The sequence below is a fragment of the Eptatretus burgeri genome, chromosome 6 (assembly GCF_056783735.1).
Source record: "Eptatretus burgeri isolate ZD-2024b chromosome 6, Ebu_testis_v1, whole genome shotgun sequence".
Classification (NCBI taxonomy): domain Eukaryota; kingdom Metazoa; phylum Chordata; class Myxini; order Myxiniformes; family Myxinidae; genus Eptatretus; species Eptatretus burgeri.
The window spans coordinates 74,050,388-74,063,627 of NC_140966.1; the positions used below are offsets into that span (position 1 = coordinate 74,050,388).

General features: G+C 45.7%; 1 protein-coding gene across 1 annotated transcript in view; it reads right to left on the reverse strand.

Annotated features, from left to right (window-relative positions):
• LOC147025066 (T-cell surface glycoprotein CD4-like) overlaps positions 1-1,291 on the reverse strand; it is a 65,329-nt gene extending 64,038 nt beyond the window's left edge. Inside the window, exon 1 of the mRNA XM_085885627.1 lies at positions 1,045-1,291. Coding sequence (XP_085741753.1) covers positions 1,045-1,099 — 55 coding nt within the window. The 5' untranslated portion in view covers positions 1,100-1,291. The remainder of the gene's footprint in view (positions 1-1,044) is intronic.
• Positions 1,292-13,240: the final 11,949 nt, after the last annotated feature.

Below are 13,240 nucleotides of genomic sequence, written 5' to 3' on the forward strand. Positions count from 1 at the left end.
AGTAGAATCGGTCCATACATGTCCGAGATATGGTTGCAGACACACTCACGCACGCACACGAAAATCGAGACCAAATGCACAAGCCCCGTTTCAGACGAAGTCCAACGTGGGCTAATAATTCGGACTGTGCGAGGAACCACACATGGCACTGAACTTGTCAATAGATTAAAACAACTCATCAGACGTATGCTAACACAGGAAGTTACAGTTAGCAGATAAAAACAAGTTTTCTTTAACATCATAAAACGACACCACATAGAATGAGTGAAATACAATGTGAATAGTACAAATATTATTGACGAGATGTTTATATAAATATATGATTAAAATATATATGAAAACCATTTAAACCCATTTCAGTGGTTGCTTGGAGATAAGGAAGCATTAAAAACCGTTTAGAAATATCCCTTTAAATATTTGAACAACAGTTTGATCCAGAGGTGAGTGGGATGATCATGTTTGTTGGTGGACGTGTTATATTTATGGTAAGATGTACATGATTTTATGGATTATCATATTATAGAAGGTGTAATGGGAGTTGTAACTATGTGATAACACATTCAATCCTCCAGTGAGTGGAGTCTGATTAGTGATGTTGCATTGATGGGTTGACCGACTGCCTGTATGCAAATGAGGTTGTGGATCTGCTGATGTAGGTAATCTACTGATGTGGATCCGTGACCGAGGTTGTGGATCCGAGTTTGGAGAGGTTCTGGGCTGAAAGGATCGAAACCCTGAGGAAGAACGGTGCCCAGCTGATGATCCATGCGGTCGGGAAACCATTCAATTGCTTACACGTTAAGGTTCTTCCTTCAGGTAAGGGAACTGTGTTTTGAGGTTTACAATGTAAATGAAGTTGAATACAGGATCTTGTGAATACAGGTATGTTTCAATATTTTTGCGAGACATCATTTATTTGTAACTCATCACTAAATTAATTGTAAATTATGTCACAAATTATCCAACTTCCCGATATTTTTTTATGATAAACAATCGCATCACATGTAATAATAATGGAAACCAAGGAAGGGCAAATGTACGTACATGGAAGAAGAAACATCAAAGCAAGAAGACCGTGAGGATTGTTGAAGTTTTCCATGGGAAGATCTTGAACATGAAATTAAAATGTTCATATGAACATAGCTCGAGTCTCTTTCATCAGTTCAGATTAATTTGAAGACTTTGAGTTCCAAATGATCTGGAAATGCAACGGCTGTCCTGTTTGAGTCGAGGAAAGGAACAACAACACAGTTGATGAAGCGCATCTGTAATGTAACAAGTGCAATGATTGCTCAACCTGTTGGTTTAGCTCAACCAGCAAGTTTGGAGGAAGGATGCAGCTGGACGGCTTCACTTCTGTTTTCGTGTAATAAAAATTATAAAAGCAATCAGGAAAGCACAGTTTTGCTTGTGGTGTAAAAAACGGTTTTGGCACAGTATTAAATTTATCAACTAGAAGGGCAATCGGTAGAGCGCGTACCTCTGCCACGCAATGCCTGATCCACGAGAACATATCTGGCCCAATATATTTTTGAAATATGCTATATATCGTTTTTATCCCTATCTCTCAATGGTAAGAAATCGCTTTAAAAATCAAATAATTATCTTATCCAGATCCAGAAGTGGATCTTCACCAAAATCGAATCATTTCTTCCTTGTCACACACTCAATCTGTCCACCAAGCTTCATCCGAATCTGTCTACAACTTTTTGAGATATCAGGCTATATATTGGTTTAGCCCCATCTCTCAATGGTGAAGAATCATTTAAAAAAAATTATCGGATCCGGATCCGGATTAAGATCTTCTCCAAAATTGAAACAATTCTTCTTTGTCACACACCCAATGTGTCCACCAAGTTTCGTCCGAATCCGTGTCAACTTTATGAGATATCGTATCTGAACTCTCAAGTCTGAACTCTCAAAGCTCTCTCCCTCCTCCAAATCCTGGTGGTGTCGAATCAAATCTGTTTCTGGTGTCTGTTCCCCCTCCATCCCCTCCCTTACCTCAAATGGCCGCACTGCTGACACCACACGTGAAAAGGCTGAATGCCTAAACTCTGTATTTACTTCTAAATCTTGTGTCCCAAACCCATCGCTTTCTGTACCCACCTGACTCAGTCGCACCCAGCTGTTCCTGGACTCTGTGCCCTTTTCTCCTGACAAATTGGAGAGCTTGCTGTCAAACCTCGACTCAGATTCTGCAACCGGTCCAGTGGGCATCAGCCCACATGTCCTAAAAACCTACTCTGCCACTCTTGCTCACCCTCTCTCTGTTCTATTCACCCTCTCATTTGCTCAAGGTCATCTGCCATCTGCTTGGAAATCATCAGCAAGGTCATGGAATCAATCATTGCTGACAACATTAAATCCTTCCTCTTCTCCAATGGCTTGATTTCCGATGATCGATTTGGATTCAGACCAGGTGACTCTCCCCTGGACATGCTGCTTCTGTTTTTCCAACAATGGATGGAGATCCTCAATACCAGACATTAAAGCCCAGTCACACCTTGACGATTTAGCCAGCTTATGCCGATTTTTGAAAAATTTGTCTAAAACGCTGCCACACGTCGAATACGTTATGGGTAAGTTTTGGAAACATTGAGAGCACGTTGAAAAACACTGCCATACGTCGTAGTACGCTGGCTTTCATCGTTGGACTTTGCGGTTGTCCTCAAGCTTTAGCATGCTTGAAATTTTACGACTTATGCCAGCGTATGACTCACAAGTTCCGCTATGCTGCCCATAGGTTGTAGGCACGTTATGCGATCATTGACACATGTCGCACATGTTACTTGTAAGTTAATCATAAGTCGAAACACGTCGAGGTAATGTTTAGCGTACCCGAAACTTATTTATAACCTATGAGTAACGTGTTGTATGCACGTTACGCGATCGTTGACACACGTCCACACACGTTACTTGTAAGTTACTCATAAGTTGAAACACGTCAAAGTAATGGTTAGCGTCAGTGTTCCAGACTCCCTGGTTTTTTGGGGGGGTTTTTTTCTTCGGTATGACGGTCATGTTGACACTTCGATTTCCAGTGCGGTTCTGATTTAAATCGTTGAGCGGCAGCCTATAATTATATTATATTATAACCGCACGAGAAATCGAAGTGTCAACATCACCGTCATACCGAAGAAAAAATAAAACCAGGGAGTCTGGAACACTGACGCTAACCATTACCTCGACGTGTTTCAACTTATGAGTAACTTTCAAGTAACTTTTGGCGACGTGTGCCAACGATCGCATATCGTGCGTACAACTTATTCCCATCGCATGCGGAACGTGAGGCATACGGAAAGTACGTCGTAAAAATTTTAACACGTTTAAAATTTCAAGACATACTCCACTTACTACGACGTATGATAGCGTACTTTAGTGTTCTATTCACGTATACCAAACTTACCCATGCCGTATTCGACGTGCGCCAGTGTTTTAGATGCATTTTTCAGAGGTCGGCATACGCTGGTAAGATCGCCAAGGTGTGACTGCGATGTTGACACTTCCATTTCTCCGGCGGTTATGATTTGAATCATTGTGCAGCAGCCTTTTAATAGGCTGTGCCACGTGATCGTCGGCGATACGTGCAGCGCGGAATGCATAAGTTAGACTATCGTTGGGCATAGGTTGTGAACGCCGACAACAGGCTAAGCATTCGTTGGTATAAGTTATCTATAAGACAACGAAACGTTCTGTGTCCGTTACTAATATGTTATGCATACGACCAACTTGTTATGAATACGTCCGAATCTTTTAAAAAAAAACATCAAAAGTTCAGCGTAAGCCAGCGTTTTACATACATTTTGATACGTTGCCATTGCTGGCTAAAACGTCAAGGTGTGACTGGGCCTTTAGATCAGAGCCATCACCCTGGACATATCACGAGCTTTCGATACGGTCTGGCACTCCTCCCTGCTCACCACTGTCTTTTTATGGTATCCAGGGCAATCTCCACTCACGGCTCACAGACTTCTTCTCCTGTTGCAGTTAATCTGTGGCTCTTAATATAATTTTCTCATCTCCTCTTCCTGTCCAAGCTGGAGTTCCTCAAGGCGGCGTTCTGGTCCCTGTGCTTTTTCTGGTTTTCATAAATGATCTTTCCGACTCCCTGGAAAATCCTCTGTATCTCTTTGCTGATGACTGCACCCTCTGCCGTACCATCTGTCATCCCTCAGATTGGCAGGCAGCAGTCTCTTCACTCTGCAGACCTGGATAAAATCACAAGATGGTCAAACACTTGGAAGATGTCTTCCAATCCTGACAAATCTCACACTCTCACTATGTCTCTCCGAAAGGACCGTCTTGAACTCCCTACCCCCCCCCCCCCATCCACTTCCCCAACAATCCTCATTAGGAAGCCCTTTCTTTTAAGCTTTTTGGCCTCACTATCTGCCATGATCCTTCCTGGGAAAGCCACATTTCCAAGTTGGCCTCCAAAGCCAGTCGCCGACTGGGCATCCTCCATTGTTGCAAGTCCTTCCTTGGCACACTTGAGCTCCTAACCACATACAAATCTTTAATTTTCAGCCTGATGGAGTACTGCTCTTCCCTATGGGCTCGTGTTTCTACCTCACACCACACTTAACTTCACATTGTGGAAACCAAGGCTTTTCGAATCATTGGCATCTCCCATGATGAAGCTGTCTTTGAGTCTGTGTCTGTTTCTCTCTCTCTCTCTCTCTCTCTCTCTCTCTCTCTCTCTCTCTCTCTCTCTCTCTCTCTCCCTCTCCCTCTCCGTCTCCCTCTCCCTCTCTCTCTCTCTCTCTCTCTCTCTCTCTCTCTCTCTCTCTCTCCCTCTCCCTCTCCCTCTCCCTCTCCCTCTCCCTCTCCCTCTCCCTCTCCCTCTCCCTCTCCCTCTCCCTCTCCCTCTCCCTCTCCCTCTCCCTCTCCCTCTCCCTCTCCCTCTCCTCCTCCCCCTCCCCCTCCCCCTCCCCCTCCCTCTCCCCCTCCCTCTCTCTCCCCCTCCCTCTCTCTCCCCTCCCTCTCTCTCCCCCTCCCTCTCTCTCCCCTCCCTCTCTCTCCCCCTCCCTCTCTCTCCCCCTCCCTCTCTCTCTCTCTCTCTCTCTCTCTCTCTCTCTCTCTCTCTCTCTCTCTGGTTTTCAGCACCCAATGAGTTTGGCCGAAACAACTCAGAAATCAAGAAAATGACTAAATACCAATATCTTAAAAATGAAGTGAAAAATGTGCTGGAAGTTGAAGAGATCACAAATTGTACCAGTGATCATTGAAGCAATGGGAATAATTATGATGAAGAACCTTGCAGAGATCTCAAAAACCATCACTGGGAATATTATGACAAACGAAGTACTATTCGGCTCAGTGACGATCCTCAAAAGAGCCCTCGGTACAAAACTTTGAAAACAAAACTTCACACCTTGGCCCATGATTCATGACCGCCCTTACCGAAATGGAGGTGGATACTTTGAGACCTGAGGCAGGAGCATTTAAAACCCACGATATCTACATGGTAAAGGTCTGCGTGCATGCATGTATGCTCGTGCATGCAGCGACCTTTCCACCCCTCTGGTTGGCTCACTCTGAATCTGATTCATACATGCTACAGTCCCCTCAACAGAGGGGGAGGGTGGGAGAGAAAGAGAGAGAGGGCGGTTCGGAGAGAGGGGGATAGTGTTGGGAGGGAGAGAGAGAGAGGTGTGGTATGGGGTGAAACGGTTCATAAGAAACTGCTCACTTGGCACGTGATTAGCAATCACCGAACAGTAATATTAAACAAACACATCCTGGAGATCCCCAAAATGTCGAATATGTTCGAATTGGACAAATTAAGCCATTTTTAAGAGTAAGATCTGCTGCCATGTTCGATTCCGGAGCTTACATTTTGTAATCCAGCTTAGTTTAAGAGATTCTCTAAGTTATGGCATGTGTGGAAATGAAATAAAACCATGAATGCTGGCATTTCCGGGCGTTATAAGCACTGCAATGTACTGAGCAATTTCTAGCTATGATGAACAGGCATTCGATAATATGAGTGAGGAAAGTGAGAAAAAAAAAACAATTATCGTTTAAATCTAAAAAAAATAAGAAGAAAATTATTTTCAAAAATAAATCGTTGCGGCCTGTTCCAAGTCAAGGCATGGTTGAGCAGGCCAAAAAACATGGCGGCTTCAGACCCCAGTGAGGTACATCAGGATACGCCTTGAGACCCCAGAGAGCAAGGTGGCTCAGGAGCACCTGATAAAGGATATAAATCAATAAGGCCATTAATTATCTTTAAAAGGGGTGTTTTCATTAACCCAAAGACCCAATTTTCAGTCATGCACTTCCTTGGAGTTTTCTTGAAATTCTGTTGAGGTTAAAACATTCGTGAGCTAATCGCATTTCAGCTGTAATGCTTATAAACATCCAGAGGGTTGTATGGGGATGGAGGGGGAAGGGGCTTGGGAGGAGGTAAGCATGAGGTGAGGAAGGGAAGGCAGACGTGAAGTGGAGCAGTTGATTATGATTCATACCGTCTCATCAAAATGATTCTGCATGGAATAACAGTGAAGATGGAAAATAATAATGTCTCATATCCATTTTCTATCGAGTGTTGAAGCGGACTTCCTTTTTAAATGGTAGTTTGTTATAATCGATCTGCTCAAATGTGGCCATCAATAGCCTCACTGTATAAGAATTGTAGTTAGATTATAATCATTGCACCTGTCAATTACTATTACTGCACCTGTTTTCAATTACTATTAATTTTGATGTAACTCATTTAGTGGAACCTAAAATCAAACGTATTTTATTGGAACTTGTATCTTCTCTTGCTCACTCTTGTACTGAAGCTAAAGGCCGAATGCCAATTCTCTTTGCTTTTCTATGCACCCAATGTTCTGCTCTGCTGTCCCTCCCTGTTTGTTCCTCCCTGTCTTTTTGTCCTCTCCTCTCCTCTCCCCCCCTCCCCCCTCTCTCTCTCTTTCTCCCCTCTCTCTCTTTCTCCCCTCTCTCTCTCTCCCCCCCCCTCTCTCTCTCCCACTCTCTCTCTCTCTCTCGACTCTCTCTCTCCCCCTCCCCCTCTCTCTGCCCCTCTCCCCCCTTTCTCTCCCCCTCTCTCCCATCTCTCCCCCTCTCTCTCTCCACCTCTCTCTCTCCCCCCTCTCTCTCCCCTCCCCTTCTCTCTCCCCCTCTCTTTCTCTCCCCCTCTCTCTCTCCCCCTTTCTTTCCCCCTTTCTCTCTCTCTCTCTCTCTCTCTCTCTCTCTCTCTCTCTCTCTCTCTCTCTCTCTCTCTCTCTCTCTCTCTCTCTCTCTCTCTCTCTCTCTCTCTCTCTCTCTCTCTCTCTCTCTCTCTCTCTCTCTCTCTCCCCACCTCTCTCTCTCCCCCCTCTCTCTTCACCCCTCTCTCTCCCCCTCTCTCTCCCCCTCTCTCTCCCCCTCTCTCTCCCCTCTCTCTCTCTCTCCCCCTCTCCCTCTACCCCTCTCTCTCCCCCTCTCTCTCCCCCTCTCTCTCTCTCTCCCCTCTCCCTCTACCCCTCTCTCTCTCTCTCTCTTCCTCTCTCTCTCTCCCCTCTCTCTCTCTCTCTCCCCCTCTTCCCCCCTCTTTCTCTCTCTCTCTCTCCCCCCTCCTCTCTCGCCCTCTCTCTCCCCCCTCTCTCTCCCCCTTTCTCTCCCCTCTCTCTCCCCCTCTTTCTCTCTCTCTGCCCCCCCCCCCCTCTCTCTCTCTCTCTCTCTCTCTCTCTCTCTCTCTCTCTCTCTCTCTCTCTCTCTCTCTCTCTCTCTCTCTCTCTCTCTCTCCCTCTCTCTCTGTTCTTAGATTTCTAATTAATGTACCTGTCATCTCCAGACAGGCTTTTCTAAAGATCTATGTGATGGTGACAGCCTGAATGTGTCAATAATTGTTTTACCCTTGCCTTGGTTGTTCATTTGTTTGTTGTTTTAACAAAGATGATAAGAACTTTCTGGGATGTCTCTCTCTCTCACAAGTATTGCTTTAAACTGGCCCAGACAAGGTCAGATGTGGATCATTATGACCTGGCTCCCCTCCTCTTGTTCTCTGTTCTTCTCCTCGGCCCCCTAAACGTCCCCCTCCTTTCCTTTTGTATTATATCTATCGATAATTCCAGCAATTTCTGTGTGTGTGTTTGTCTGTTTGTCTGTGACCGCCGTTTCTCGACGACCGCCGGTCCGATCTCATTGAAACTTGCCAGGAATATTGCTGGGGACCCGCGGATGTGCCTTTTCGAGGTTTGATATCGATCGGACGAGCGGTTCCCAAGTTACGGACATTTATCTGTCGATCAATGACAGGACACGGTGCTATGACGTCACGAATGACGTCACAATTAATGTTTATTTATTTGTTTATTTATTTTGCACGATCGACGGTCCGATTGGATTGAAACTTGCCAAGAATATTGCCGGGGCCCCGCGGATGTGCCTTTTCAAGGTTTGGTATCAATCAGACGAGCGGTTCCCAAGTTACGGCCATGTATCTGTGAACCAATGACAGGACACGGTGCTATGATGTCACGAATGACGTCACAATTAATGTTTATTTAATGAAAAAAAATTTTGAAGGATTGACGTCACAATTCTTCTTCGTTTGGTATGATGTCACAATCGACACTGGGGACCTGGGTATGTGCCTTTTCAAAGTTTGATATAGTTCTTCCTCATCCATTTCAGCTGTTTCCCAAGTGTCTCCCAAGGTTTGAAAGCTGTTCTTTCCCAAGGTTTGAATTAATTAATTAATCCCAATGTTTGATTATTATTTAATTATTAATTTATTTAATTATTTACTCCCAAGGTTTGATTATTATTGAAATTATTAATTAATCCCAAGGTTTGAATTTTCCCGAGGGAAACGGCTGTTTCCCAAGGATTTGAAAGCTGTTTTTTCCCAAGGTTGGAATTAATCGTTGTGCTTGGTAGACATTTGTGAATACATTTACAGAGAGAGGGACGAGAGAGGAGGGGGAGAGAGGAGGAGAGAGGGGGGAGAGAGGAGGGGGGAGAGAGAGATGAGGGGGGACAGAGGAGGGGGAAAGAGGAGGGGAGAGAGAGGGTGGCATGAGAGGGGAGGGAGAGAGAAGGGCGAGAGAGGCGGTGAGAGGGGGCAAGAGAAGGGAGAGAGGAGGGGGAGAGAGAATGTCGAGAGAGGGGAGGGAGAGAGGAGGGGGACAGAGGAGTGGGAGAGAGAAGGGCGAGAGAGGGGGGGCAAGAGAAGGGAGAGAGGAGGGGGAGAGAGAATGGCGAGAGAGGGGGTGAGGGGGAGGGAGAGAGGAGGGGGAGAGAGAGGGGCCGTCACAATTCTTCTTCTTCTTCGTTTGATATGACGACACAATTGATGCTGGGGACCTGATACTGCAGGCACGAAGCTGCACATACTGGCACGCCCCTAAGGGCCCGCCCCTACGGGCCCGCACTAGTATAGACAATTCTTAAAAGTCCAAATTGGCAGAGACCATTGTATGTATTACATCAATGTCCCTTCGCTTCGTGATATTACGCGTAATAAATATTCTCTTATTGAATTGTACTTTTCCTTGAGTGGACTTGAGTGTGAAGAGTTATCTTGAATAATAAGAGTTCCACAACATGGTCATACTACAATCACCGCCCGGAGATATACACTGTCCAGAGATAACACCGTCCGGACAGGTCCATAGACAAACACCATCTGGACACGGCCAGGAACAAATACTGCCCGAACACATCCAGAGACAAACACTGTTCAGAGATGAACACTGCCCAGACATGTCTGCCTGATCATAAACAGATGTCCGGAATCTCAAACAATGCTTGAATCCGACAAAGGAACACTTTATTAGCAGTCAGAACTGCTGCTAATGTCAAGTAAGAAGTTTACATTTTGAAGTGAAGCAATTCTAGAGCTTGTAGCATTTTCGGAAATTAAATGAGGCCATGAACACTGGCATCTCCAAGCGTTGATAAGCATTGTGATGTATTCACTGATTCATAAGTATGAATATGAAGCATTGGATGATATGAGTGACGCACATGAAAAAAATATTTGAGCGTTTTATCATTAAGAAACCGTTGCGGCCTGTTCCAAATCAAGGCATTGTTGAACAGGCCAAGCAAAATGGCAAATTAAGACCCCAGCAATCTGACAGACAGCTGACTCAGGAGCTGACCAAGGATGGCGCCTTGATAAAGGACAATTAAATGAGGCCGTTAATTATCTTCAAAAAGGTTTTTGTGTATTAACCCAAACAGCCATTTACATTCATGCCCTACCTTGGAGTTCCCTTAGTATGCATGCAACGTTTGGGGCTGATAGGTGTAATGGTTTTAGAGTTATGGAAGAGACACACTGACGGAATGATGGACTGACACACACTGACACTTATTATTGTCGTGTCCACGGTCAGTTAGTTAATATCCCATTCCTGACCCAGTTATCGTGGACGGGCGGTTAACACCGACCTGGACGGATAGCTGAACAGTTCTACTTGGAGGTGAATAGCTAAGATCCTTGGAGATTATAGCACCTGCAGGGCGGAAAACAACAAGGGCATTTACCATAGGCACCCACCAGGACAGAAGCACATGGGGTTTATCCTCGAACCCAAAATGAGTAGACAAACACAGTAAATTTAACAAATGAGGGTTTAATGAACATAAGTGAACGAGTTATAATGGAAATAAATAAACACATCACAATGAAAATAAATTAAAGCATGAGTAATGAAACGTGAAGTAAACTAAAGGCCAATTTGAGATGTCTCCACTCGGTTACAAAAACAGACAAGCAGAAAGATAAAAATAAAAGAAAATCCTCCCTTTAATCTGGCACTTAGCTGTGTGTCCAGAGATGACCTTTCAGGAGCCTGCCGATCGAACCACGTAGCCACTGCGTGGGAAACCGAACCCAAAAACGGCACCAAGTCGTTCTTTGCTGTCATGTACGTGAGATAATTCACGTGGACGGTCTACACACCAGGGCCCACAATCTGCCGTGCAGTTTCTTCTCACGCTTAAATATGCTGATGCTGCTCCTGTCTCAATGCCAGGTCCGCTCGCAGCAAATGGTGCTGCCTTTGTCCTTCAACATACAACAGGATGATTGCTGAGGCTATCGTTGAGAGATGCGCTCTTCCTCTCCTCCTCTTCTACTCAGAAACGTACAAACTTCACGACCCAGTCGAACAGTCAATGGCTGGCGTCTTGCTCCAGCACGCAAGCAAATCAACACAACACGACAACGAGAATCGGGCAGCTTTATAGTTGTGCTGAGAAGAGCAAAACCAAGACCCTCGATGTTCTGACTCCATCTCCTCACACTTGCTGTCCTCTCTCTGATCAAGCCCCCTCTCTGATGTCACACCGACCAATCATAAGCCTCGGGGGCATGGCTTGCTGGTCGTTGTTAAAACGTCGTTCCATTTTATATCTGGCCTTGTAAATGAAAAAAACGTAGGAAATGGTCACAGGGGGCAATAACACACCGAGAGAAACTAGCCTTAAACACTAACTAGTTAACACAGCACCACCCCCAATGTGGTGACACGTAACAACCTCAAACTCACAGCTTTCCTGACTTAATATACATCGAGATGTCTCCTGCTCGTCCATGGACTATGCTACGCCATATAATCCGATCTTTACAATGATATTCCTCCATCTACCCCACAAACATACCATAACATTACCCCACATAATGCCCCCCAGACCCTCCTCGATTTTTGGGGCGATTCACGACCTCGCTGGACACATTTAACATTCTCACAATATTTTTTCATAATTTGGGGTTGACAGGTCTGACAAGGTATTGTCAGAGTGATCGTTTGTGTGCCTCACATGAGTATGAGAAGGTAGTGGAAGTATTAGTAAGGAGTCCCATGGTGTGTTTGTAAGGGAATTCGTTCCCAACGGAGTTTGGAATATTTATGAAGTTTAATGGAATCTCTTATGGTGGCATCATGGTCACTCACAAACCGTGAAGACTGCTAAGGTTTCTCTGTAAAATAAATCGATGGAAAGGTAATTAATTATACGTTGAGGGAAAGGGTACCAGGTGCTACTGTTCGGCAGTGAAAGAATATTGAAGAACCAACACAAACGCATGAAAATATGTATAAAGCAGAAGAAAACGAGTGGACGTTGCAGTCGGCTTGGATCAACACAAAAATAACAAAAGAGAACAATAAGCAAAGCAATAAGTCATCAAAAACTGTCACACAATCATACCATCACAATTACAAAACTCAGGAACAAAGCATCACAAAACACTCCCCCTCCCTCTCCGTCTCCCTCTCCGTCTCCCACTCCCTCTCCGTCTCCCTCTCCCTCTCCCACTCCCCCTCTATCTCCCCCTCTCCCCTCCCACTTCCTCTCCCACTCCCTCTCCATCCCCCCTCCCTCTCCCCTCCCACTTCCTCTCCCACTCCCTCTCCGTCGCTCACTCCCCTCCCACTCCCTCTCCGTCTCCTCCTCCTTCTCCCACTCCCTCCCCCTTCCACTCCCTCTCCGTCTCCGTCTCCCTCTCCCACTCCTCCTCCCCTCCCTTCCCACTCCCCTCCCACTCCCCTCCCAATCCCTCCCCCTACCCCTATCCCTCCCACTCCCCCTCCCCCTCCCCTCCCACTCCCCCCTCTCGCTCTCACTCCCGGTCCCCACTCCCTCTCCCACTCCCTCTCCAGGTGAAACAGGTGAAATGATAGGTGTGTGGGTGTCAATGATTCCCCGATCGCTGCACATTTTCAATGTTAAAGGGATTCCGAGGATCGATCGAAGGTGTTCCGAACGTGGAACGTGTATTTCATACCCCTGGTTGTGATAAACCCCAATGGACCTTGTGTTCCCATCCCTGAGATTCACTTTCCATGGTCACGGTTCGGAAAACCCCTAAAGGGTAATGAGAAAACCCCTAAAGGGTGATGAGAAAACCCCTAAAGAGTGACGAGAAAACCCCTAAAGGGTGACGAGAAAACCCCTAAAGGGTAACGAGACCTTCCCCCTGCTGCACCAACAGTCCCACAAAGGTCTCTGATCACCAGGAAGTGTTTAACGTTTTGAAGAACACCTCCATCTTGAACGGTCATTGGTTTGTGTGAAATTATGTACGTACTTTACACCAATCAAGGCGAACTCAACCACGTGACACGCTTGGCAATGACGTCAGAGAGGTCCAACGGCCTCGTGCAGCTGTGTTTTTGCGTTCACACTAAAACCTTCTCCCACCTGTTATAAAGGTGAACACTTGTAATGTTGGTGTTTTCCAATCTCGTCAACACCTGTACAAAGGTAAACCTTCGGGTGAACGGAGATGGAC